Source organism: Hypanus sabinus, chromosome 22 (assembly GCF_030144855.1).
Source record: "Hypanus sabinus isolate sHypSab1 chromosome 22, sHypSab1.hap1, whole genome shotgun sequence".
Classification (NCBI taxonomy): domain Eukaryota; kingdom Metazoa; phylum Chordata; class Chondrichthyes; order Myliobatiformes; family Dasyatidae; genus Hypanus; species Hypanus sabinus.
The window spans coordinates 21,329,897-21,354,929 of NC_082727.1; the positions used below are offsets into that span (position 1 = coordinate 21,329,897).

General features: G+C 50.7%; 1 protein-coding gene across 5 annotated transcripts; it reads right to left on the bottom strand.

Annotated features, from left to right (window-relative positions):
- Positions 1-79: 79 nt before the first annotated feature.
- On the bottom strand, positions 80-23,499 carry aldh18a1 (aldehyde dehydrogenase 18 family, member A1). Of its 5 annotated transcripts, none has more exons than XM_059947242.1 (18): positions 23,366-23,499; positions 22,826-22,938; positions 16,007-16,212; positions 13,674-13,823; positions 13,421-13,525; positions 12,941-13,093; positions 12,334-12,427; positions 11,054-11,178; positions 8,099-8,243; positions 7,836-7,909; positions 7,498-7,597; positions 7,008-7,228; positions 6,128-6,265; positions 5,705-5,900; positions 4,632-4,753; positions 2,926-3,112; positions 2,169-2,264; positions 80-1,694 (listed from the first exon to the last, which is right to left on the bottom strand). In XM_059947242.1, the coding sequence occupies exons 2-18, from the start codon at positions 22,911-22,913 to the stop codon at positions 1,525-1,527; spliced, it is 2,370 nt and encodes a 789-aa protein (XP_059803225.1). In that variant the 5' UTR covers positions 22,914-22,938; positions 23,366-23,499; the 3' UTR covers positions 80-1,524. The 5 variants fall into 5 exon arrangements, with proteins under 5 accessions (XP_059803225.1, XP_059803227.1, XP_059803228.1 ...); XM_059947244.1 differs by having other exon boundaries at positions 23,279-23,387; XM_059947245.1 differs by lacking the exon at positions 23,366-23,499 and adding an exon at positions 19,832-20,176 and having other exon boundaries at positions 22,826-22,927.
- Between the last annotated feature and the right edge of the window lie 1,534 nt (positions 23,500-25,033).

The following is a 25,033-nucleotide window of genomic DNA, read 5'->3' on the forward strand; positions in this document are numbered from 1 at the left end:
GCGTTGTTGACCATCCGCAACTAGCTTCGGGAAGGTGGTGACCACAATGCTCTGTCTACAGCTGAATGGAAACAACTCATTCACTTCCACAAAAAGTTTATTCTGTGATAAATACAAAATATTTTAAAACTATTTGCTTTTATTGTAACCAAATCAGAGTTTTAAAAAAAGTCCCAGCGTATTGTCCTGCCAGAGTCAGTGAGTGACCTACAGGATTGGTGTGGGTCAGAACCACTGCCCACATTCAGAGAGTGCAGGCTCTTCATGTTCTCTGGGGAGGCCTTGAGCTCTGTAAACAATGATGGAGGAGACAAGCATCTAGGTGTGCCTTTGACAATAAATCTACTTTGAACAAAGTATGTATCGTACTTTTCAAAAGTCTTAGGCACATAAAAACATTCTGTAAAGCGAAGCAGCTTTCAAAAACACTATGAAAAGCTTCTTAATTTCAAAAAAATTACTGTAAAGAGCAGTAAACAGTTTAAAAAAAAAGTAATTCCAGATAGCCTTGACGACATTGAGATCAGGGCTCTGTGGAGGTCATACCATCTAAAACCATACAAATAATCGACCATGCCTAAGACTTAAGCACAGTACTGTATACCATATACGTCCTTAAGACTTATCTTCCCCACATCCAGCAGACAGATGCAATTCCATTTTGTTTTGCTCCTTATTTTTGTAATTTATAGTATCTTATGTCTTTGCACTGTACTACTGCCACAAAATAAACTTAACATGGTGTGAGACGGAGATTCAGCGAAGTGACAGAGGACTCAAATTGCAGCCATTGCACCTAAATCCAGGGATCCAGAGGGTGGGGTCTGTAATTGCATGAGGGGTGAGATACTGGACCATGCATCCGGTGAACCACACTGTGCCCTTGCACACAGCTCCCACTAGAAGAGGTTTATCCCTCTGTGGGCTATGCAGGGTCCCACTGGCACTAGACCCAGGATGTGCCCAGTTCTCATTCAAAAGATATGGGTCAATTGATCATAGGGGTGTAATTGGACCAGATGGAACTATTACTTGGCTGTATCTCTAAATTAAAAATAAATAACTCCCACTGTCCAACACAACCAAATAACTCCACACTCCATCAAAAAAGTTGCCGGAGAAACTAAGTGGGTAAAGCAGCATCTGTGGTAAGGCAGGGTCTTGACCTAAAAACATCGATCATCCCTCGACCTCCACAGATGCTGCCTGACCTGCTGAGTTCCTCCAACAGCTTGTTGTTTGCTCCCAGTACCATTCTCATGTAACTCCACTGGCCTACTCTTTCTTTCCAATTGGGAGCTCCCCTCCCCATCAGCTGCTCCCTTATCCACTGCCTGAACTGATGTGCTATGGCAGCCATCACTGCTTAACTTTTAACAGTAGGATGTTGTTTGGCCATAGGGAGATGGTGGTGAGAGAGGTGTTGGTGGGCGGGTGGGGTTGTGGTGTGCATGTCGGGAGTCGATGTGCGGTGGGGTGCATTGAGCTGGGGGGGCCGGCTGTCACTCCATCCTGTCCCTACAGTCAGCGGGGCACAGGAATGTTCTCATGGATGTAGCTCATGGTTCCTTGCTCTGCGAAGTCAGACACGCCTTGTCCCTCTCCACGCAGCAGCCACTTGGTGGTGAGCAAACCCTCAAGCCCCACCGGGCCGCGGGCGTGGATCCGTGCCGTGCTGATGCCCACCTCCGCACCTGCAACACACGGTAGCCTTGTCAGCCACCCTCACACTCAGTCCCCAAGGGAACTGGCCGCTCTGCCTCAGCACCCTCCACTCCCCCCCCCCCCCCCCCGCCTCGATCCTTTATCCATCACCCTGAGACCTCATCTTCTCCTTCCCTCCTCCTTTCAGGAACCAAGGGAGCATTGGCAACCTCCCCCCACCCAGCATCGCAGTGACCTGCAACGTACCCACCCAGTACCTACTGTGACTTCAATCCTCCCCCCAGCAGCCACTTCAAACTTGCATCCACCGCTCTGCACACAAGATGGGATGCAGGCCTGACGAGTGCTCCACTGGAGCAGGCACAGAGCCAATGGGCTGAATGGCCTCCCATTGCCGGCGATGCTCTGGTGTTTGCAACCAGGTTTTGGCTCCCAATCTGGAACATGATTTGTGGAGTAGGGAGGGCGGGATCCCCGGCCACTCAAATCCAGGGGGTACTTACCCAGTCCGAAGCGGTAACCATCTGAGAACCGGCTGCTGGCGTTCCAGAACACACAGGCACTGTCCACGTGCTGCATGAAGTATTCCGCTGTCTCCTCTGAAAGACAGCCCACATTCAGTCACAGAGTCTGCACTCGGTCCCACACTTAGTTCTATGTGGGTGGCGTCGCTCAGACCAAGGCACTGACGCAGCCACCCCTCCTCAGTCTGACCTCAGCACAGGGGAATGTTCCACAGCAAAACTCAGGCGTCCTGTCACAGCTTCTATACGTACTGCACAGAGCCACACCACGTACACAAACCATACATACACACTGAGCACTGTGCCCCCAGTGTTTTATGTCAATGTGCTCACTAACTTGATTGATTCTGCAGTGGAATCCCATTCCAGTCAAAGCCTTACATCTGCCAGTCAATGAAGGGTACACACTGTCCTGTGCTGGTCAGGGACAGACTGTCTGTCCGTCCAGCTTCAGTTAGTGACAGACACTCGACCCTCTCAATCAGTGAGGGGCACCTAGTCGCTGAGTTTCCTGTGGGTGATGGAGGTATGGTTAGTGATGGATACCCAGTTCACACAGTGAATGACAGGTGCCTGATCGGTGACAGATACCCAGTCAGTGAGGAAAATTCACTGTCTCATGTTTGGTGAGGTTCATAGAGTTAGTGATGGACACTTGTTCTCAATCAGTGAGGGGTACCAGGTCAATGAATGACACTCTAATCAATGAGAGATTCGCCTGGTGAGGAACACTCACCGTTCTCGGTGACGATGACATCGGTATGGGAACTGCCATACTTGTGGATGTGAGCAATGGCCTCCTGCACACTGTCCACCACCTCAATGCAGCATTCCAGGTCTCCATACTCCGTCCGCAGGGACTTCACCTCAGACGGGCTGAAGGTCAGGTAAGAAGCAAACCTGGGCCCAGCGTGGATCTTCACCTGTGGAGAGAAGGGTCATTGTCAAGGGGCCTATACAGCCTGTTGTGTATTTCAATAGTATTTGAATTATATTGTTTGATTAAGTACTCTCAAGTTTGTTTAAGTAATTTATTAAGGTTTATATGTAAATGGCACAGCATACGTGTGTGCCTCACTTAAAGTGAAAACAAATGTACACAAGTCATCTCCTGGCTCCCTTGTTTTCCTTTCAATTAGTTTTTTTATGCTTAGGAGTTACAAAGCAGTGGGGACAAGCAAGTTTTAAATGAAAGGAAGATGACTGCTTACCTGTTGAAGAGCCACACAATTTTCGAGTTCATAAGAAAAGAGTGAGAAACGGTCAAGTAAAATAAACTGCAGCACGTGCTTTGAGTTAAACAAAAAGGCAGAAAGCTGAAGAATTCCAGGTTCGTAAACAGTGGGTTCCAGTTAATAATTCAATTTTTTTTAAAAAGCAGAATTGGAACGATGAATGTGTACCAGTTTTGCTGAATGCTTTGGGTTTAAAGGCATACAGTTTGCTTAAAAATCTGACTGCTCCAACCAAAGCAGACCAAAATAAGCTTTGCTGATATAGCAAATGTAATGCAGGAACATTTGGAACAGAAACTGTTATGATTGCAGAATGCTTTAAGTTTCATAAGTGATATCAAAAAGTAGCGGAGTCCATATCAGCATACGTGGCTGAATTGAAAAGATTGCCTGAGCATTGTCAGTTAAGTGATGAATTAAATGATACACTTAGAGATTGTTTAGCTTGTAAACTCTTACAAGAAAACATTCTAAAAAGGTTCCTAATGAAGCACAACTTACATTTAAAAGAGCAGTTGAAATAGCTGTATCAATGGAAACAGTCATGAATGAAAGTGAACAGGAACAAAATTGTGCCAACCTTTTAACCTACTCGAAGATCAATCTGACCCCCTCCCTCCCACGTAGCCCTCCATCTTCCTTTTTCAATTTGTGCCCATCTAAAAATCTCTTAAATATCCCTAATATATCTACCTCCATCACCACCCTGGCAGTTCATTCCACACACCCACCACTCTCTGTGTACAGAACTTATCTCTGGTAACTCCCCTATATTTTCCCCCAATCACCTTAAAATCATGCCCCCCCCCCACTCCTTGTATTACCCAGTTCCACCCTGGGAAAAAGTCTCTGGCTGTCCACCAATCTCTCCCCCTTATCATCTTGCACACTTCCATCAAATCACCTCTTACCCCCCCTTCACTCCAAAGGGAAAAGCCCTAGCACGCTCAACTTTTCCTCACAGACATGCTCTCTAACCCAGGCAGCATCCCGGTAAATCTCCTCCACGCTTTGTGGAGTTCCAGATCTGTGCTGCACAACTCCAGACATGTCTCTGACAGATGCAGTAATCTGCAGCACCCACCTCCCCAAGTGCCCTCACACCCAGGTCATTTGTGTCCTAAAAGTGCCCATGTGACTAGGGTTCCAGCTCACAACGCCTACCATCCTTATTCCCAGCGGAACCCTCCCACCCGTGGACTCTCACCTCCTCCATCCTCAGCATGTCGATGATCTGGTCAAAGAAGGGGGCCCTGAGGTGGTCCCTGTGAACCAGCAGGGTCTCCAGAGCGTTACAGGCCGCAGGGTAGTCACACTTGGAATCGCGGACTGCAAACAGGAAGGGTTTGTTAATGGCTTAACGAGGTGCTGTGATCAGTCGCAACACGGCTGCTGTCTCAGCGACGGAGCTCCTTGTCACTACTGCGATTTCCGACAGGAACAGCATGCCTGACCCACAGGACCCAATCGAACTTCAGAACTGGGTTTGGAGTAGATCGACCAGGAAATGCTTCACATTAACCACAGCCCAACTTAAGGACTCAGTGACCGACAGAAGATGGGGACCATCTCCTCAGCAACCCCACACCCGCGGGACAGGAGATTATGGCTCCCGTGTAACACGTCATGGGGAGTTCGGGATGCTCCATGTCATGTCATGAGGAGCTCAGCATGTGCATGTAACACGCCTCAGTATGTCACTCTGCCGGGATTCAGGGACTATCAGTGGGCTCAGGGTCAGGGGAAGACTGAGCCTCACCAGCTTGAGGTGGTCTCATGAACTCTTACACAGGATGCCATTCAGCTCATCGTACCCATCCTGGCCCAGGGACCCCCACTTCCAACACGCAGTCCCTCACCCTGCAGCCCACCACTCCAAGCCCACACCCAGGACCTGTACCCAAGGTGGGAGGGGTCCTGCCTTTCCCAATGTCTCAGGCAATGACTTCAGAGCCCCTCCTTCCCATCCCACACCCCGGTCTCCAACCCTCTGCCCAGTGAACAGTCCGTTTCGTACCCTATGTCAGCCTCTCATCCTGTTAAACCGTCCCCAGCCTCAGCCCTAGTGTGGGATTCCTGTCCTCGTGAGCACAGTACTCTGACTGCCAGCTCCGGTTGGAGTCTGTACCACCGCGTGTACAGTCAGTCAGGTGGGGATGGTGACCAACCCCACACAGAGGTCGTGCTGTACACAGCAGTGGTCCGATCCCTCTAATCTAGTGTCTGGGAAGCTGCTGCATGTCCAGGAGCTCTGCTCCGGGCTCTGTCATTCTGACTCACCGATCTTGATGGCCTTCTCTAAATTGGCGTCGGAATCCAGGTAGACGTGGCAGATTCCCTCGCTGTGGCCCAGCACAGGGATTCCTTTCGACGCTTTCTGGATGTCACGCACCAGCTGTGAGGAGCCGCGAGGGATGATCAAGTCGATAAGCTTGTCCAGGCGACAGAGATCCTCTACCTCCTCCCGCGTGCTGACCTGAATCGGGGCAACAGTCCATGAATTCATCACCTTGGGCCACTCCCCACACCCAACGAGCTGCCCTAGCAGAGAAAGGCCTCAGCCCATCAGAGCCAGGGCGGCCTTTCTACAAGTCTCTCCTCCCCTGCCCCTGTATTGGTCATGCTTCCCCTGTCTAATCCCACCCTCCTTCACAATCTCACTCCACCAGACCATTCGGTTCCTCATGGGGTGCTCACACTCACCAGCTGGATGGCATCCCGTACCCCGTGAGCAGACAGGGCCTCCTGGGTCAGCCGGTGCAGGATGTGATTGCTGTGCGTTGCCTCTTTCCCTCCCTTCAGAAGGAGGCCGTTACCACTCGCGATGGCCAGGGCCGACACCTGCAGGTACACACAAACTCGCCAGGTTTTCAGAGGTGCTCCGCCTGCTGTTGGCTGAGACCCCGGAACATGAAACGCCCGCTAACCAGCACTTGGTCCGTTCCCCTCCCCTCGCTGCCCGGGGGTCATCGTGCTGTTTCCCTCAAGACAGTACGTTTCCGATTACAATGCTCTCCCCCTGGGGAAAAGCTCTTCCTCAGATTACCTCCTCATAAACCCCTGCCTTCTGAACTGGGACACACCTCTGACCTGGAGAAACGTTTCCCACCGCCTATCCAATCTGTTTCCGTCAGCCTTCACAGAACTGTCCCAGGGAACGTCCTGCTGAACCCTCAGCATTCTCTCCAGTCCAGACGAGTTGTGGCTGACAAAATGCTAAACAGAACCTCCCGTTTGTTCACTGTGGGCCCTCTCTCTGCGAGACTGCTCCGCAACAGCCACCCACCCCAAACGTGTTTTTTCTCTTTTTTTTTCTCTCTCCCTCTCTCTCCTCTTCCCCCCACCCCCCACCTTCCCAAGTGCCCTCTCACTGCTGCCAAGGTTCCTGGAATTGTACACGAGGTCAGTCAATCCAGTGTCAGAAAGGGGACAGAATAGCCCACAGTACCCAGCAGGACATCCTCTCCCTCTACCCACAGACACCCACTCCGTCTCGGAGCTGGGTACAAACCACCCAACCACGGCAGCATCACCCTCCCTCAGCCCAGTCCCCACCTTGCTCAGAACCCCATCCATCCCCCACCTGGGGCAGACAGTCAGGCCGGGACTCGAAGATGACCAGGAGGACTCCAATGGGAACAGTGATCTGCTCCAGGTCTAGTCCGGTGGCCACCCGTGTCCTGCGGAGGACCCGGCCCACGCTGTCCTGCGCTGAGCCCGCGATCTGCCGCAGCCCGATGCCCAGGCTCGTCAACTTGGCCGTGGTGAGGGAGAGTCGCTTCAGCAGGGGCTGAGAAAGGCTGCCTGAAACGGGGAAAGGAGTCTCGTCACTGCCAGAACACAGAACACCCGCTGCTGGAGTCACGGCTTTGCCCACCGACGCGCGGAAACACACAGATGTTGGAATGTAGCCCTCAGTCAGATGAGAGACGCACCAGACTGAACATGCCACACAGACCGCAGAACACACAGGAAATGCTGTTTGTGGAAACCACTGCATGTACACCAGGGGTTGTAGAACAAAGTGAATGCGCGGACCGAACGTGTTACCCGCACGCACGCACAGCCCTGACCTGCAGCCATAGCCGCCTCGGTGTCTCTCCTGTTTGCACTCAGGATTTCCTCGCGATGGTCCGTCAGTAGGTCGGCCAGTCGGTGGATGATGTCAGCCCTCTGCACCAAACAGACTCTGTCAGATGAGGGATCACTCCCCACCACACACCACCCACTCTCCCTGACCTCAGTTCACCCAATGTCAGTCCCAGGAGCCCTCAGGTGGGGAGAGGGTGAGGGTCAGTGGGGAGGGGGGGTAACCCATGACACAATTGTCTGGGTAATGGACTCCCAGCATTGGCATTCAGCATCACAGATGGTGCCAACACCACCCGCGCACCCCCAGTGACGGACTCACCTGTTGGGGCTGTAAGGAGGCTAAGAGCCGGCCGTCAGCTCGGGCCATCTCTGCTTGTTGCTCCACCGTCGGACCTGGAGGTACAGGGTGTGCAGTTAATTATCGGACCCCACACTCCCAGGCAGTACCCCATCCCAAACCCACCCCCAAAAACCACTCCCCACCCACAACAACACTTAGCCCCAACCCCTTCACAGCCTCCCTCCCCACTCCTCCACTCTATTCCCATCTATCTACCCTCCCCCAGCCCCACCCAAACCCACCTGCAGGCTTAACCTCGGAGAAGAAAGTTCCGACTTTTTTCCCCTCGACAATGTCCGTGATCACGTGACCAGTCACCTTTGGGTGGGTCCCGCTAGCGATCACCACTGAGGTGCCTCCCTGGAGGGCCCAGAGGGCGGCCTTCACCTGTAACCAAATGGGATAACTGTACAGTGAGTGGTGTACTGTTCCCTCCCCCCAGGCTTCATGGGTGCATGGCCGTGCAGTAACTGAAACACACAGCCTTTGTCATCACGCAACTGGAATTTCCTTTTATTTGCTAATATAATTGTGAAATACCCTGTAATTATGTGTTAATGAATATAATCAGTAGATTTTCTAAACATTAAATGTACAGCTTTTACCATTTTAGAGCTTCAAAGTATCTACGCTGTCCGAGTTTCAAGTTACAACACCATTACAAATTATAACAATAAACACAGAATGGAAGTCGGTAACTCATTGTTAATAAACCACTGACCTGCTCTCTGGTCAAACATTTCACTTTTGCCATTGTACCTGTCAAAAGTTTTGCCGGCCTGATACTCACCCCCCATCCCCCCCAACCCCCACTCACTCAGGATTCCCCACCCGGACTCCCCTCCCAACCTGCTGCTCACTCAGGCAGAGCTGCGCCTCTCCACACCAGTGCCTGAGGGCCAAGAGAATTCCAGGAACAGCACCAAGGGCATCCCAATGGGCATCTCTGCGTCCCGGTGACCCATTACACAGGAATACTGTGGGATAGGCTGTAGGGAGCCGACACGAAGAGCGGAAAACATACAGGAGATTATTGGTGAGAAACGAAGAGGCAGGGAACCTCTGGAGAAGCCAGATTCTCCAGGGAAGATCATCAGCTGGGGGCAGAAATGGCCAACCTAGGAGATCACATTAACTCAGGGTCATGGACGGGTATAGCATAGAATCAGGCCCTTCAGCCCACTGTCTATGTTGACCATCGTGCTGAGCTATACTAATCTCACTTACCTTGATAATTCCACATCTCTCTGAGCCCTGCTCATTCAGGTACCTGTTCAGGCATCTCTTCAATGCTGTTACTGTTCCTGCCTCCACCACCTCCTCCTCCAGCTCATTCCAAATGCCAGCTACTCGTGTGGAAGTATCCCCCCTTTGAACCTCTTCCCTCTCACCTTAAACCCTTGCTCTCTAGTTTTACTCACCCCTACCCTGGAAAACACATTCTGACTATCTATCCTGCCTGTGTCTCTAATAATTTTACACACCTTTGTCACCTCTCAGCCTCCTTTGTTTCAGAGAAACAGACCCAGCCTATCCAACCTCCCTGTAACTCAAATTCTCCAACCCAGGAGACATTCTTGGGAGATGGTTGTTGACTTCAAGAGGGCACGGAGTGACCACTCCCCGGTGAACATCGAGGGCTCCTCGGTAGAGATCATTAAGAGCACCAAATTTCTTGGTGTTCACCTGGCGGAGAATCTCATCTGGTCCCTCAACACCAGCTCCATAGCAAAGAAAGCCCAGTAGCGTCTCTACTTTCTGCAAAGGCTGAGGAAAGTCCATCTCCCACCCCCCATCCTCATCACATTCTACAGGGGTTGTGTTGAGAATATCCTGAGCAGCTGCATCACTGCCTGGTTTGGAAACTGCACCATCTCGGATCGCAAGACCCTGCAGTGGATAGTGAGGTCAGTTGAGAAGATCATCAGGGTCTCTCTTCCCGCCATTACAGACATTTACACTACACACTACATCTGCAAAGCAAACAGCATTATGAAGGACCCCACGCACTCCTCATACAAACTCTTCTCCCTCCTGCCATCTGGGAAAAGGCACTGGAGCATTCGGGCTCTCACGACCAGACTATGTAACAGTTTCTTCCCCCAAGCTATCAGACTCCTCAATACCCAGAGCCTGGACTGACACCAACTTACTGCCCTCTACTGTGCCTATTGTCTTGTTTATTATTTATTGTAATGCCTGCACTGTTTTGTGCACTTTATGCAGTTCTGGGTAGGTCTGTAGTCTAGTGTAGTTTTTTTTTCCTGTGTTGTTTTCTCATGGTTCAGTGTAGTTTTTGTACTGTTTCATGTAGCACCATGGTCCTGAAAAACATTGTCTCATTTTTACTGTGTACTGTACCAGCAGTTATGGTCGAAATGACAATAAAACATGACTTGACCTGAACTCTCTCTAGTTTGGCCTAATCAGGGTGACCCAGTAGTGTGGTGATCTGAACTGCTAACAGTATTTCAACTACGGTCTCACCAACGTCTTGCACAGATGCTACATGATGTCTTAACTCCTGGACTCGTTGCCTTGACCAATGAAGGCCAGCACAGAAGCTAGCTCTTTGGCCCATCTAGTTTGTGCCCAACTATTATTCTGCCTAGAATACCAAACACCTTCCTCACCAACCACCCAGTCACCACTTTCAGAGAACTGTGCATCTGAACCACATGGTCTCTCTTGTACAACACTCCCCGGGACCCTGACATTCACTGTGTACACCTTGCCCAGGATTATTTCCCAAAATACATGGCCTCACACTAATCAGAGTTAAATTCCCTCTGCCATTCCCTTGGCCACTTTCACAGTTACCAATCATAGAATTGGAACATTCTGGAAGGTGCAGAGAGCCTAGTGATCTGGGAGTGGAACAAAGGAGATGGATGGAATGGAGGTGGGATGTGCCTGAACCTCAGGAGGCTCCACACCTTCCTCTGATTGGGCTGCCTTCTTCCAAAACAGACTCGTTGGGGGAGAGGGGGTGGTGGGCAGTGGCACACCTTCCCAGGACAATATGGTGTGGGAAGAGTAGGGGAAACCCTAGAACACCTCCACAGATTTAGCTGTGTTAACTCAGGATGCTTGGGAAGCTGGTGGTGGAGAGGAAACAGGCTAGGACACAGGTCCCTCACATAGAGGTCCACCCACTGGATCCTGGCTCCAGATGCATCTCAGCACTCCTTCCCCACCTTGGCCTCCATGCCTCCGAGCCCCACTCTGGACTTGGTCCCGAAGGTGACAGTCTGCTGGTCTCCCGGGTAGAAAGTGTCGATCAGCTTCGCATCATCCAGCCCCGGTGGACAGTCGTAAAGGCCTGAAACACAGCAGTACAAACCAGAGGCCAGTCAGCCCCCCTACCAGTCCTAGACCACAGCCCACCCTTTGCTACAGAAACACAGTCAGCACCCACGCTGACCATCTCCACACCCGTGCCGTCCATCGCCAAGGTATCACCACAATCAGTAACTCCAATCACCACCAATATCGCTGTACACGTCACTCACACACACCTCCATGTCTACGATATTGACAATCATTATCTACACATTATAGACTCACTGGTAACAACGTCTGATCATTCACTGATCATTAACACATGTCAACTGTAAGACTGCATACCCCCTGCCCTACTCTCTGTAAATCCCTAACGTTATGTACAACTTCACTGATAACCCCACTGTTGTTGGACTATCACAAGTAGAGAAGATCGGACACCTGACTGAGCGTTGCTGGAACGACAACCTCTTGCTTATCAGCAGACTTCATGAAGGGGAGGAGTGTGAGTGTGTACCAGTCTACATTGACGGAAAGCAGCAATGCAGAGCCAGTACCTTTATATTCCTGGATGTTGACATACCGGATAACCTGTCCTGGGCTGCAAACACAAGAAAGTCATGCCAACTTATCCCAGAACACTGTCAAACTTACCCAGATGTACTGTTCTGTTGTGCCGCATCACGGTCTGGTTTCGATCACAGAACGTGCAGGAGTTTCATCTGTAGACTCAGCCCAATACAACCCTCCCCACCGTCAATGGTATCTATAGGAGGCACTGCCTCAAGAAAACAACATTCATCATTAAAGAACCCCACCATCTGGGCAACGCCATCCTCTCAGAGCTGCCATCAGAAGCCTGAAGTCACACCCCACCAGGTTGAAGAACAGCTACTTCCCTTCAAGCATTCAGTTCTTGAACCAGCCAGCATAACCCAATCACCATCTCAGTACGGCAACACTGTGACCACTTCTCACTACAATGGACTTCTTGTGTAGTAATTATGTTCCCTCATGCTATAAATGTGTATCATTTATGTTTTTCTTGTCTGATGCTCTGAGCTTATGCTGCTGCAAGTAAAGTTTTCATTGCACCTGGACAGACGTGTAGTTGTGGAGATGATAATAAATTTTTCTCTCACAGCCACACACTCACAAAGAGCCACACTGACTCAGGAGGGAGGCTGCTACTCACCCTCAACGTCGGATAGAACGATGAGCAGCTCGGCCCTCATCTCCACGGCGAGACGGGCTGCCAGGCTGTCGTTATCCTTGATACTGATCATTTGCTGGGGAAAAAACAAACCTCAGAGTGAGGGGTGACTTCTGCCGAGTGACCTCCAGACAAAGACAGTGACACACATACACAAACCAACGTGTGCATACTGACAAAAGGTTTTGCCTCCAACCCTCTATTTTACCTCCTCCTCACCCAAATTGCTCCCTCCTCCCAAACCCTCCATTTTGCCCCTTTCCTGAGCTTTCTCCCCTCCCGAACCCTCCGTTTCACCCCTTCCAAAGCCCTCTCCCCTCCCGAACCCTCAGTTTTGCCCCTTTCCTGAGCTCTCTCCCCTCCTAAACCCTCCATTTTGCCCCCTTCCTGAGTCCTCTCCCTTCCTGAACCCTCCGTTTTGCCCCTTACCTGAGCTCTCTCCCCTCCCGAACTCTCAGTTTCGCCCCCACCGGAACTCTGCCCCCTCCCGCGTCCACGGTGAGGTTTGACAGTACTGGCAACCGGGGACGCCCGCCCCGTGGGAGACCACCCTTGTGCAGGAGCCCAAGACCCCGGGTCCCTGTCTTACCCCCTGCAGGTCACTGTTGGGCTCGGGCGGGGGTACGACAGCGTCATTGGTGTTGACGATGGGGACGATGTTCATTCGGAGCAGCTCGTGCAGGGTGCTGTTCAGGTTCCGACGCTTCTGCTCGTCCTGAAAATCCAGCTCCGTAACCAGGATCTGTGGGAGGTCACAGGCTGAGCGTGGCCCGTGGGGAGACACCCTTCAAAGGGGGGAGAACACAGAGAGACCCACAAGGAGGCATTTGCCAGGGGCAAGGGGCAGACGGTCAGGCGCAGAGGTTCTACACCCTGACAGGGAGGTGACCGCGAGGGGCAAGGTGCGACAGGCAGAGCAGAGGGGTGAGAAGTTTGCCGCACGAGGAGAGGCATGGAGAGATGTCTGGACTGAGTGCACGGGGGAGGCGAGGAAGGAGTGGAGGGGCGAGCGACAAGGAGCACAGGGAGACGTCTGTCCTGAGTCCACAGGGAGCAGGAAGTAACTGACCTGGGCAGCGCAGATGCTGTACTGCGTAAACATTGCTTCGTACAGAGCCATCAGCCCACTCTGACCCGCTGCTGCACAGGCGCGTGCTTCCAGTACGGGCACCGTCTGCAACAGTCAGATGCAACGCTTCACACACCAGAAACAACCAGCTATCATCCCCTGGTCACGATCAATATGCTCACGCCCGCACCAATCCCTCACCTCTCTCCCTCAGTACCCCTCCATCCCTCCCCTCCCCACCGGCCGCACGCACCATGTCCTTCAGCTGGTTCTGACCGGAGTGCAGAGCCTGCCGCACGCTCTGGGACAGCAGGATCTCATGACGCAGGCGCTGCTTCCCGAAGGCCACTGCCCCGCTGGTGACGATGAGCATCTCCCGGCCCTGGTTCTGCAGCACCGACACCTGGGGAACACACACGGGCGTCACACGAGCACACTGAGATCGCCACTCGCAATGCAGGCGTGCAGTCAATGCTGCGCGATACAGTCACACGGGACGTGCAACACACAGGTGTAACGTGAGGTACACAAACATATCGGGGGAGGGGGAATGAGTTGGTGGGGAGAGATTGGGAGCAATACCAGGGGGTGGGGGGGGGTGTGGTAAAGCAACAGGTGACAAGAGAGAAGGTTCAAAGTAACAGTGAGGGTGAAAGGCAAAAGTAGGGAACTTAAAACGACAAAAACCTCAGGAGACTTGATCAGTAGAAAGTGCATGGCAGATACAGACAACTGAGCAATCCAGAGTGTGTAGGAGAGAGGAGTCAGGAAAGAAATTAGGAGGGCAGAGGACTCACGAAAGTAAGAAAGATGAAGGAGAATCCACAATCATAAGCTTATTCGGAATGAGTGGGCAGCCAAGTAGAGAGTGGGTCCTCCGAGGGACTAAACGGGTGATCTGTGTGCAGAGCCAGGGGTACGTGGTGAGGGGGCTAAATGTACACTTCTCATCTGTATTCACCAAGGAGGTGGTCGTGGGGAACGCCCAGTTCACAGAGGGACTCACGGATAACTCGGTGTGAAGGAGGAGGCGTTAGCCATTGCGGAAGATACAAAGGTTGGCAAAACCCCAGGGCTGGATGAGATCTACCCCAGGAACCTATGGGAAATAAGGGACAGAGAAACTTGCATCTTCATCTGCCACAGGTGAGCTTCTAGAAGACTGGAGTTTATTTCAGAAAGTCAGTGGGGATACAGCAGCTATTTGCAAACTGATGAACCCCACGACACCAGTAGGGAAAAGACCGAACAAAATCCTAAGGGACAGGATTATATCTATTTGGAAAGGCAAGGACTGACCATAAGAACAGAATTTGGCCCATCAATTCCGATCCACCATTCTATCATGGCTGATTTAATATCCCATTCAGCCCCATTCTCCTGCCTTCTCCCTGTAACCTTTCATCCCCTGACTAATCAGAAATCTATTAAACTCCGCTTTAAATATACCTAATGACTTGGCTTCCACAGCCATCTACGGCAATGAATTCCACAGATTCACCACCCTCTGGTGAAAATTCCCCCACTGTTCTGAAGGGGCATCCTTCTATCCTGACACATACAAAACGCTGGAGGAACACAACAGGCCAGGTAGCATTTATGCAAAAGAATAAACAGTCGACGTTTCAGGCCCACATCCTTCCTGAACTTGGTGAGGGGTTCTCCTGTCCCACTAAACTGAGAAGGTAACTAAGATGACCAATGAAGGCAGGGAGGTAGGGCTGCACATAGACCAGATGGAAAGTTGGTTGGAGCATGGCAGATGGAACTTACTGTGAGCAAGTGTGAGATTATACATTTTGAAAAGTCAAATAAGGGCAGGGCAAGTACAGCAAATGGCAGGATGCTCCATTTAACTGACGTGTTAGACATTTAAACAGGCCAGATAGAAGAGCACAGGTCGACTGTAGGCAAATGGATCTTATGTAGAAGGACTAAGAGCTCTGCAGGCACATAGTGGAGAGAGGGGGGAGATGAAGGGGAATGATAGGGACTGGGCTTGTAAGGAGAGACTGGGCAGACAGGGAGATTTTTCTCTGGAGTGGCATTATGGGGGTCTATAAAATTATGAGACTCAGATTTAAGGTGGGTAGTCAGCATTTTTCCCAGAGTGGGGGGTCTAAAACTAGAAGGCACAGGTATAAAGTTGGAGGGGAAAGGTTTCAAAGGGGCAATGTGTTTTTTTCTTTAAACTCAGAGAGTGGTGGGTGTGTGGATCGAGCTGCCAGGGAATGTTCGAGGCAGGTATAATTATAATGTTTGGGGGCACTGGGACATGTATATGAATAGGATAGGTTTTGAGGGATATGGATCAAACACAGGTAAATGGGACAGGCTCAGGGAACAATTTGGATAGCATGGATACATTGGGCCGAAGGGCATGCTTCCATATCATAACTCTGTGACAGTGAGAACCATTCCAGACCCATGATCTTCCCCCTCATCCCCATCACTTCCTGCAGCTTTAGATATCAGGGGTGGGTGTGTGTGTGTGTGAGTGAGAGATCACCCTTGCCCCCACCCCCTCACCCACCCACCACAGTCCCTGTCCCCACCCGTCATTCAGTGACAGAGACATCTCTATACCTGCTCCACGATGGAGGCCAAGCGACCGAGGGCCAGGCCGCACTCGTCGCCCCGGGTAACCACGGCGCTGCCCAGCTTCACCACGATGCGCCGGGCCTGCCTCAGGTCAGTTCGGTGGGCGAACGGCTTGTCCGGGGCCCGGCCAGGGAATGGCAGGCAGCTCCAGTGCCGGTCAAACCCACGCATCCATCTGGAAACCGGGAGACCTGCAGGGAGCAGAGCGCGGCTGTGACCCAGGGCGAGGGAGCGGGGCATTTACCAGGCAGCTCCTCCAGAACAGACCGATACCCCACCCCCATTCCCACCCTCTTGGGGAGGTGACAGCAGTCTCAGAGGGCCCCACATGTTATATTTTGTAACTCCAAAACATAAAAACTAATTGAAAGAAAATAAGGAACCAAAATGTAACTTCATTTTTACTTTAAGCAATGCACATGTGTATAACGTGGCAGTGTAATGATATATGCCTTTCACGTACCATTGCCTATAGTTCTGTGCAAAAGTCATAGGCACAAGTGAAAAAAATTCTGTAAAGTGAAAATGCTTTCAAAATTAACAAAATGAAAAGTTTCTAAACTTAAAAAAACAAAGAGCAGTAAACAGTAAAACCCAAATCAAATCAATATTTGGTGTGACCACCCTTTGCCTTTAAAACCACCTCTTAGGCAATTCTCTTAGGTACACCGTCATGCAGTTTTATAAGAAGCTGGGGGTCACCTTGGAGAATCAACTTACATATGTAGTGTGTCTATATATTAATTGTATTATGCAGTGTACACAGTGCCAACTCTACCCTACATACACACACACCCCCATCGCCCGCCTGTGTACAGCAACAACCCTGCCCCTTACACAGCACAGGAAGCTGGTTGGCCTAGGATCTGCAGAATCCAGGGGTGACAGTCGGACTTCACAGAGACCGGAGCAGAATAGGATCACAGGCGGTGGGATCAACCTCCCAAGCACCAACCTGTCTCAGAGCAAGGGGCAGCGATTTGTTCAGAAATCTCTCACCCCTTACTGTAACTCAGTGGCCTCCGTTATAGATCTCTCTGCCATGGGGGAAACGTTTTCACCCACTCCTCTGCACCCTCTTGTCTCCAGCATCACACCACGGTGACCACGACTGCACTCAGCTCTCCGGCTGTCTCACGTGCTCGTATCTAAACCTCCCCTTCTGAGGAAAGATGCCTCACACAACATTGACTGGTTTCTCTCTCAATGGATGCTGTTCGACTGGCATCTTCCAGCATTCCAGGATTTGTTTCACCTCCCAACACTGTGGTTTTATTTGCTTCAACAGTCCAAGTGCTCCTCTAATTCCCATCCCTGGAGCCTCGGTCAGATACCCCAGAGACACTCCGTCTGGACATTCCCACTGTCCACCGTGTGCACATTAATCTTCACAAAATCAGCACGTCACCCTTCCCAGGGCTCAGGTCCACCTGCTATTGCTCAGTCCTTACCAACTGATCTATCATTCCCCAGAACTTCAGAACATTCTCCTCAATCCCATCAACTTCTCTGTTGTAGACCTACTAACTAAACCTCCTACATGTACAATGTTTATAAAATAAAACAGAGATCCCTGTGGTACTCGAATGGCTTCTTCTGTCAATAACGACCCTCAATCCCCATCCCCTACCCCCCACCCCCCAGTACTGAACCAATTTCAGATCTGCTTTAAGATGGTTAGCACAACGCTTTGGGTTCAGTACCAGCAGCCTGGGTTCAGTTCCTGCCGCTGTTTCAGCGGAGTTTGCTGTGGCCACGTGGGTTTCCTCCAGCGGCTCCAGTTTCCCCCCACAGTCCAAAGACGTACCAGCTGGGAGGTTAATTAGTCATTGTAAATTGCCCTGTGATTAGGCTGGGGTTAAATCAGGGGTTGTTGGGTGGTGTGGTTTGGAGGACCGGGAGGGCCGATTCCACACTGCATCTCAATACATAAGCAAATTTTTTAAATTGCTGCTTTGCTTTGGACCCCATGGCTCCCCATGTGGGACTTTGTCTACATGGGCTACACCAGTCAACACACTCTGGTACTTCTTTCAGAGTCTTCTCCAGTCAGAAGCCCTGGAAGAACCATGAGATTCACAGTCTGCTGAGAGCCAGATCGGAGGCATTCAACTCTGGTGACAAAGAAAGTTATAAGAGGTCCAGCTATGATTTCTGGGAAGCCATCCCTTGGGCAAAGTAGTAATTCTGGACTAAACAAATCAACAAAGGATGCCTGATTGTGGTGGCGGGGCTTGAATACTATCACCTCTTATAAAAGTTAAATTAAGCGAAATAGGTACCAACAGGGCTTCGCTTCCAGATGAGCTCAACGCTTCCTATGCTTGCTTTGACCATCAAAACACAGAGGAACCATCACAAAACCCCTACAGCTCCGAATGATCCCATGATTTCAGTCACTGAGGCCGACGTGTGAGGTACCTTTGGAAGGGTGAACCCATGAAAAGCATCTGGCCCAGACCGAATACCTGGCCAAGACCTGTTCTGATCAACTGTCTGGAGTGTTCAATGAGATCTGAGGCACCCACCTATTTTAAGCAGGTTTCAATTATACAGTTGCAAGAAAAAGTTTGTGAACCCTTTGCCATTGCCTGGCTTTCTGCATTAATTACTCGTAAAATGTAGTCCAATCTTCATCTAAATCACAATAATAGATTAACACAATCTGTCTAAACCAATAAACGCAAATAATTGTACTTCTCATTAATATTGAGTACACCATTTAAACTATCACAGTCTAGGTTCAAACAGGTATGTGAACCTCTGGGGTAATGCCTTCTACAAAAGCTATTTGGAGTCAGGTGTTCCAATCAATGAGATGAGATTGGAGGTGTGGGTTGAGGAGTTGGCCTGTCCTATAAAAAAGGCACGGTCAGGATACTGACTGAGCCTGATCCTCTCAAGAAAGATCTGTTTATGTGCCCCATGCCTTGATCAAAACAACTTTCAGACAGCCTTAGAAAAATTGTAGAGATGCATGAAGCTGGAAAAGGCTAAAAAAGCATTTCTAAAAACCCAAGTATTCATCAGTCCACAGTAAGAGAAATTGTCTACAAATGGAAGAAATTCAGTACTGTTGCTATTCTCCTTAGGAATGGGCGTCCTTATTTCAGAAAGGATATATTGACATTGGAGAGGGTTCAGGGAAGGTTCATGGGAATGATTCCAGGAATCAGAGGGTTACCATATGAGGAACATCTGGCAGCTCTTCGGCTGTATTCCCTGGAGTTCAAGAGAATGAGGGAGAAGCTCATAGAAACATTCCAAATGTTTAAATGCCTGAACAGATTAGATATGGCAAAGTTATTTCCCATGGTAGGGGAGTCTAGGACAAGAGGGCACGACTTCAGGATTGAAGGACGTCCTTTTAGAACTGAGATGCGGAGAAATTACTTTAGTCATAAGGTGGTAAATCTGTGGAATTTGTTGCTACAAGCAGCTATGGAGGCCAAGTCATTGGGTGTATTTAAGGCAGAGATAGATAGGTTCTTGATTAGCCAGGGCACCAAAGGGTATGGGGTGAAAGCAGGGGAGTGGGGATGACTGGATGAAGTGGATCAGCTTACAATTGAATGGCAGAACAGACTTGATGGGCCAAATGGCTTACTTCTGCTCCTAAATCTTCTGGTCTTATAGTCCTGCAAAGATCACACCAAGAGAAAAACGTGTAATGCTAAAGGAGGTGAAAAAGAACCCGGGGTAACAGCAAAAGACCTGCAGAGATCATGCTAAAGTCTCTGTTCATGTGTCCACTAAGCATGGTGTTCATAGAAGAACAGCACTGCTCTCCAAAAAAAAACTCCTGCACACCTCAAGTTTGCAAAAGGCCATCTGGATGTTCCACAACACTTCTGGGACAATGTTCCATGGATAGATGAGATAAAAGTTAAACTTTTTGGCAGGAATGCACACTGTTATGTTTGTAGGAAAAAGGGCACTGCACACCAACACCAAAACCTCATCCCAACTGTGAAGCACGGTGGAAGTATCATCATGGCTTGGAGTTGCTTTGCTGCCTCAAGACCCGGACAGCTTGCAATCGTCGAGGGAACAATGAATTCAAAATTGTATCAAGACATTTTACAGGAGAATGTCAGAGTAGCAGTCCGTCAGCTGAAGCTTGATAGAAGTTGGATAATGCAACAAGGCAATGATCTGAAAGACAAGAGTAAGTCAACAGAATGGTTTGAAAAGACAAAAATTCATGTTTTGGAATGGCCAAGTCAGAGTCCAGACCTTAACCCATTTGAAATGCTGTGGCATGACCTGAAGAGGGTTCTTCTTGCAAGGTATCCCAGAAATATTGATGAAATGGGAAGTTTTGTTTGGAGGAATGGTCTAAAATTTCTCCTCGCCCTTGTGTAACTCTGATCAGTAACTACAGGAAACACTTGGTGGAGGTTATTGCTGCTAAAGGAAATTCTACCCAGTCACTAAACACAAATGTTCACATACTTTTTCCAGCCTAGACAGTCAATGATTAAACAATATGTTCAATAAAGACATGAAAATCACAATTGTTTGCATTTATTGATTTAGGCATACTGTGTTTATCTTATTATTGTGATTTAGATGAAGATCAGACCACATTCTATGAGTAACTAATGCAAAACTCCAGGTAATTGCAAAGGGTTCAGAAACATTTTCTTGCAACTGTACCTATGCCCAAGAAGAACGTGGTGACCTTCCTCAATATCATCCAGTAGCAATTATATCCAGAGTGATGAAGTGTTTTGAGAGATTGGTGATGAAACATGCCTAAGAAACGACTTGGATCCGCTCCAATTTGCTAACCGGAGTAACAGGTCCACAGCAGATGCCCTCTCATTGGCTCTTCACTTAATCCTGGACAGCGAAGATGCATACATCTTTACTGACTGCGGCACAGCATTCATACCATCATCTTCTCAAAACTAAGCAATAAGCTCTAAGCCTTAATACCTCCTTGTATAATTGGATCCTTAATTTCCTCACTTGCTGACCCCAGTCATTTTGGATTGGCAACAACATCTCCCCGATGATCTCCATCAGCGCAGGTACACCACAAGCTACATGCCTAGCCCCCTGCTCTACTTGCTTTGCACTTATTAATCTGCAGCTAAGCACAGCTCTAGTGCCATATTCAAGTCTGCTGACAACACTACTGCCATAGGCCCAATCAAAGGTGGTGGTGGAGGGAGACAGAAAACCTGGCTGAGTGGTGCCATAACAGCCTCTTACTCAATGTCAGCAAGACCAAGGGACTGACCTCAGAAAAAGGAAACCAAAGATCCATGAGCCAGTCCTCATTGGAGGATCAGAGATAGCGACGGCCAGCAACTTGGAATTCCTCAGTGTTTCAAAACATCTATGCTGGGCCCTGCAGGTAATTGCAATTATGAAGAACGCACAGCAGTGCCCTCTATTTCCTTAGGAGTTTGTGAAGATTCATCATGACATCTGAACCTTTGACAAACTTCTATAGATGTGTAATGGAGAATATATTGACTGGCTGCATCACAGCCTGGTGTGGAAACACCAATGCGCTTGAATGGAAAATGATACAAAAAGTCGTAAGTATGGCCCAGTCCATCATGAGTAAAGCCCTCCCTTCCACTGAGCACATCTACACAAGATACCATCATAGGAAAGAAGCATCCATCATCACTGAATCACACAACAATTCACAGTAGCCAATTAACCTAACCACTACATCTTTGGACTGTAGGAGGAAACCCATGCGGTCACTGGCAGGATGTACAAACTCCTTATAGACAGCGCTGGGAAGGAACTCTGAACTCCGTCCCCAGCTGTGATAGCGTTGTGCTAACCATTCAGACTCAGATTCGTTTAAATGCATTGTTTGCGTGAACGACCGACGGGTGTGCTGGGTGCAGCCTGTGGGTGCCGCCAACATACTCTGTCCACAGTGCTCAGCAGAACACAGCTAACAACAAAACAACAACAGGTAAACAAGCCCTGTTCCTCCCCCGCGCACACACACACACACACACACGGACAGTCCTTCAACTCCAGCACAGGCCTCCAGCCGTTGGGCTTCAACCTCCAGACTTCTCATCAACCCTTCAGAATTGACCCAGGGCTCCAGGCCCCAACTCTGGACGCGCCGACTGTCCTGCTCACGTGGACATCCAATCCCGGTCACAGTCTGACATCCGCAGGTGTCCTTCATCACCCAAGTGAAGCAGGATCTCCCTGGGACCTGCCAAGGCCTCTCCAACTGCATCTCCCGAACCTGCCACCCAGTTTGGGGGGGTGGGGGGGGAGAGTGAGAAAGGAGGAGAGCAGCAGAAGGAACAATACCACATGCAGGCTCCCCTTCCAGCCACACAACTTCCTTCATCCCCTGAGCTCTGATCCCACCAGCTCCGAGAGAATAACTTAAGAGGACAGCGGCCAACCTCACCTCCACCTTCCCAGGATGGCCAGGGGTGCCTAACCCCTGATGACTGGTCTTGGAGGTGAATCCCCACGCTGTGCAAACCCAGTCACCCCCACAGACCAGATGCCAGGCCCCTGATGGGGGATTCGACCCCCTGCCTCACACATCTGTATATTTCTCTGAACCTAGTCTGTTCTTCATGCCCACAATCCCCAGTGTGAAGTCCTGAACTACAAATATGGCCACAGCTTAAACTGAGTTCACTATCTGAAACAGCAGAGAATTTGAAAATATGGATCCACACAGCCTCACATCCGAGGGGACAGGTGTCAGCCCATCACTGCCACAACCACTCCCCCCCCCCCACCTGATCCAGCTATGCTCATCCCACCCCACAAAACACACCAACACCTCTCGCTCACATTTCATCAGCCAGCGGCCTGTCCTGGGTAACTTGGAGTAGAAAGCGGGCGTGCAGAGCACAGGGCTGAGGGTGGCTTTGACCAGCATGATGAGCCTCGGGCGGCACGGCAACCTACGAGAGAGCAGGAACAACGAGCTGGGTCAGATCCTTCCCAGAGACACACAGGAACACTCAACAGGTCAGTCAGCGTGCACAGGGGGAGGAGCAGGGCAGACTGTCCACCATTCATCCTGAGAACGATTTGATGCTAACAGCATTTGTCGTGTGGGGCTGGGGGTTTGGGACTGGTGTTTGTATGGAGCAGTGGTGGTGGGGGGGGGGAGCGAGGAGGAAGAGACTGGCTGAGGGCGAAGTCAGAGACTGAGCAGGACCCCTAGTCTAGACTGGAGGGTGCTATGAAGATGGGTCAGTGGAGATCAGCAGCCAGAACAGTGCACCAGGAATAACTCACCGAACTCTGGTGTCACCGCCTGCCCCCTCTACACGCTCTCTGACCTGCACCGACCCACCTCCCGCTCCGTCCCATCCCCCGACTCACACTCCGCTGCCGGTACAACGGAATCCCCAGACTGGACCCGGGCTGCAGAGCCCGAAGGCGTGGGGGAAGCCGGACCCGGAAACCGAGTCTGCGGATCCTCCGCCTCTTCCTGGGCGGTCCCTTTGCCACCAGGACTCTCCCTCAGTGACCTGGGCCCTTCTAATCGCCCGCTGCCCTCTGGATCCGAACCCCGCCCTCGAGTTACGCCCCCTGCCCCGTCAGCAGCTGATGAAACCGGTCCCGGCTCCGGCGCCACGTGGAGCGGGGTCGCTGCAGCGTTGGGTCCTTTCGCAGTATGCGGAATGCTTCCCGACGATCGCCCCGGTTTGCCCACGGATCTGTACTCGCGAATCTACTCGGTCACCGACCCCGACCAGGGGCTCTCGTTCTCCGTAAATGCCCGATTCGGGGGTTCAGACCTGGGTTCGTGCTCCCCTCCCCACCGTTAGTTCAGGGGCTCCCACTCGTCACCCCAAGCACCCAGTGCCGGATCTCACCCCCTCCCCACTCTCCTCCCATTGGTGCTGGGAGAGCGGACCCCCGCCGCCGGCTGACAAGCCGCACTTTCCACTGGAATTCTGCAGGCGGCGTTTGCATTTTGTTCCAGAGCGGAAACCGAACTTTCCTCTACCCTTCTTCCCATTTCTGTCCCGACGAGGTACTAACTCACCGGGAGAACAGCTGACGTCCCGGCATCTGCCGGAGCAACTCAGCGGGTCTGTGTGGGCGGGACCCCTACATCAGGGGAGACCCAGCCAAACGTGATTGGGGGGCGTGGTGGGGAACGACGGATGGAGCCAGTTTGGGGGAGGGTGGAGTTGGGGGGGGGACAGAGGGGGACGGATGGAGACATTGGAGACCTCAGGTGCTGGGATCGGGAGCAACGCAGTCAGCTGGAAAAAAACTCAGCGGGGAGCAGAGTCTGAAGGTTCTAGTATCACCATTACCCATCAGGTCCCAGCGCTAGTGACACTCTGTGTACCTGCTCACCTCCATCCAGCCCTGTCTCCACTGTTCCCCATAACAGTGGGGGCAAGTGAGGCAACACTTGGAGCAATGTGAGCAGTTTTGGGCCCTATATCTATGACAGACAAGATGTGCTGACACTGGAGAGGGTCCAGAGGAGGTTCCCAAGAATGATCCAGAGATGGGAGCAATACAAAGTGCTGGAGGAACTCAGCAGGCCAGGCTGCACAGAAGTACAGTTAACGTTTTGGGCCAAAACCCTTGGCAGGACTGGAGAGAAAAAAATGAGTAGATTTGAAAGACAATAGACAATAGGTGCAGAAGTAGACCATTCGGCCCCTCGAGTCTGCACCGCAAAAGGATGGGTGGAGGGGATAGAGGAACACCAGGAGATAGGTGAAAGCTGGAGGGGGAAGGGATGAAGTAAAAAGCTGCGCAGTCCTGCAGAAGGGTCCCGGCCAGAAACGTCAACTGTACTCTTTTCCATAGATGTTGTCAGTCCTGCTGAGTTCCTCCAGCATTTTGTGTGTGTTGCTCAGATTTCCAGCATCTGCAGATCTTCTCTTGTCTGCGGTACGATCTGGGAATGAAAGGGTTAATGTACGAGCAGCATTTCTTGACTCTGGGTTTGCACTCACTGGAGTTCAGATGAATACTGGGGTGGGGAGGGGGGAGTCTTACAATAACGTACCGAATGTTGAA

What these genes read in the sequence shown, in the direction of transcription:
- aldh18a1 (XM_059947242.1), bottom strand. Translation starts at nt 22,913, where the DNA reads ATGCTGGTCAAAGCCACCCTCAGCCCTGTGCTCTGCACGCCCGCTTTC. An exon ending in CCAACAGTGACCTGCAGGGG is followed by an intron (nt 12,428 to 12,940) that starts GTAAGACAGGGA and finishes TTTTTTCCCCAG; the next exon opens with CAAATGATCAGTATCAAGGA. An exon ending in CGAGGCGGCTATGGCTGCAG is followed by an intron (nt 7,229 to 7,497) that starts GTCAGGGCTGTG and finishes TCCCCGTTTCAG; the next exon opens with GCAGCCTTTCTCAGCCCCTG.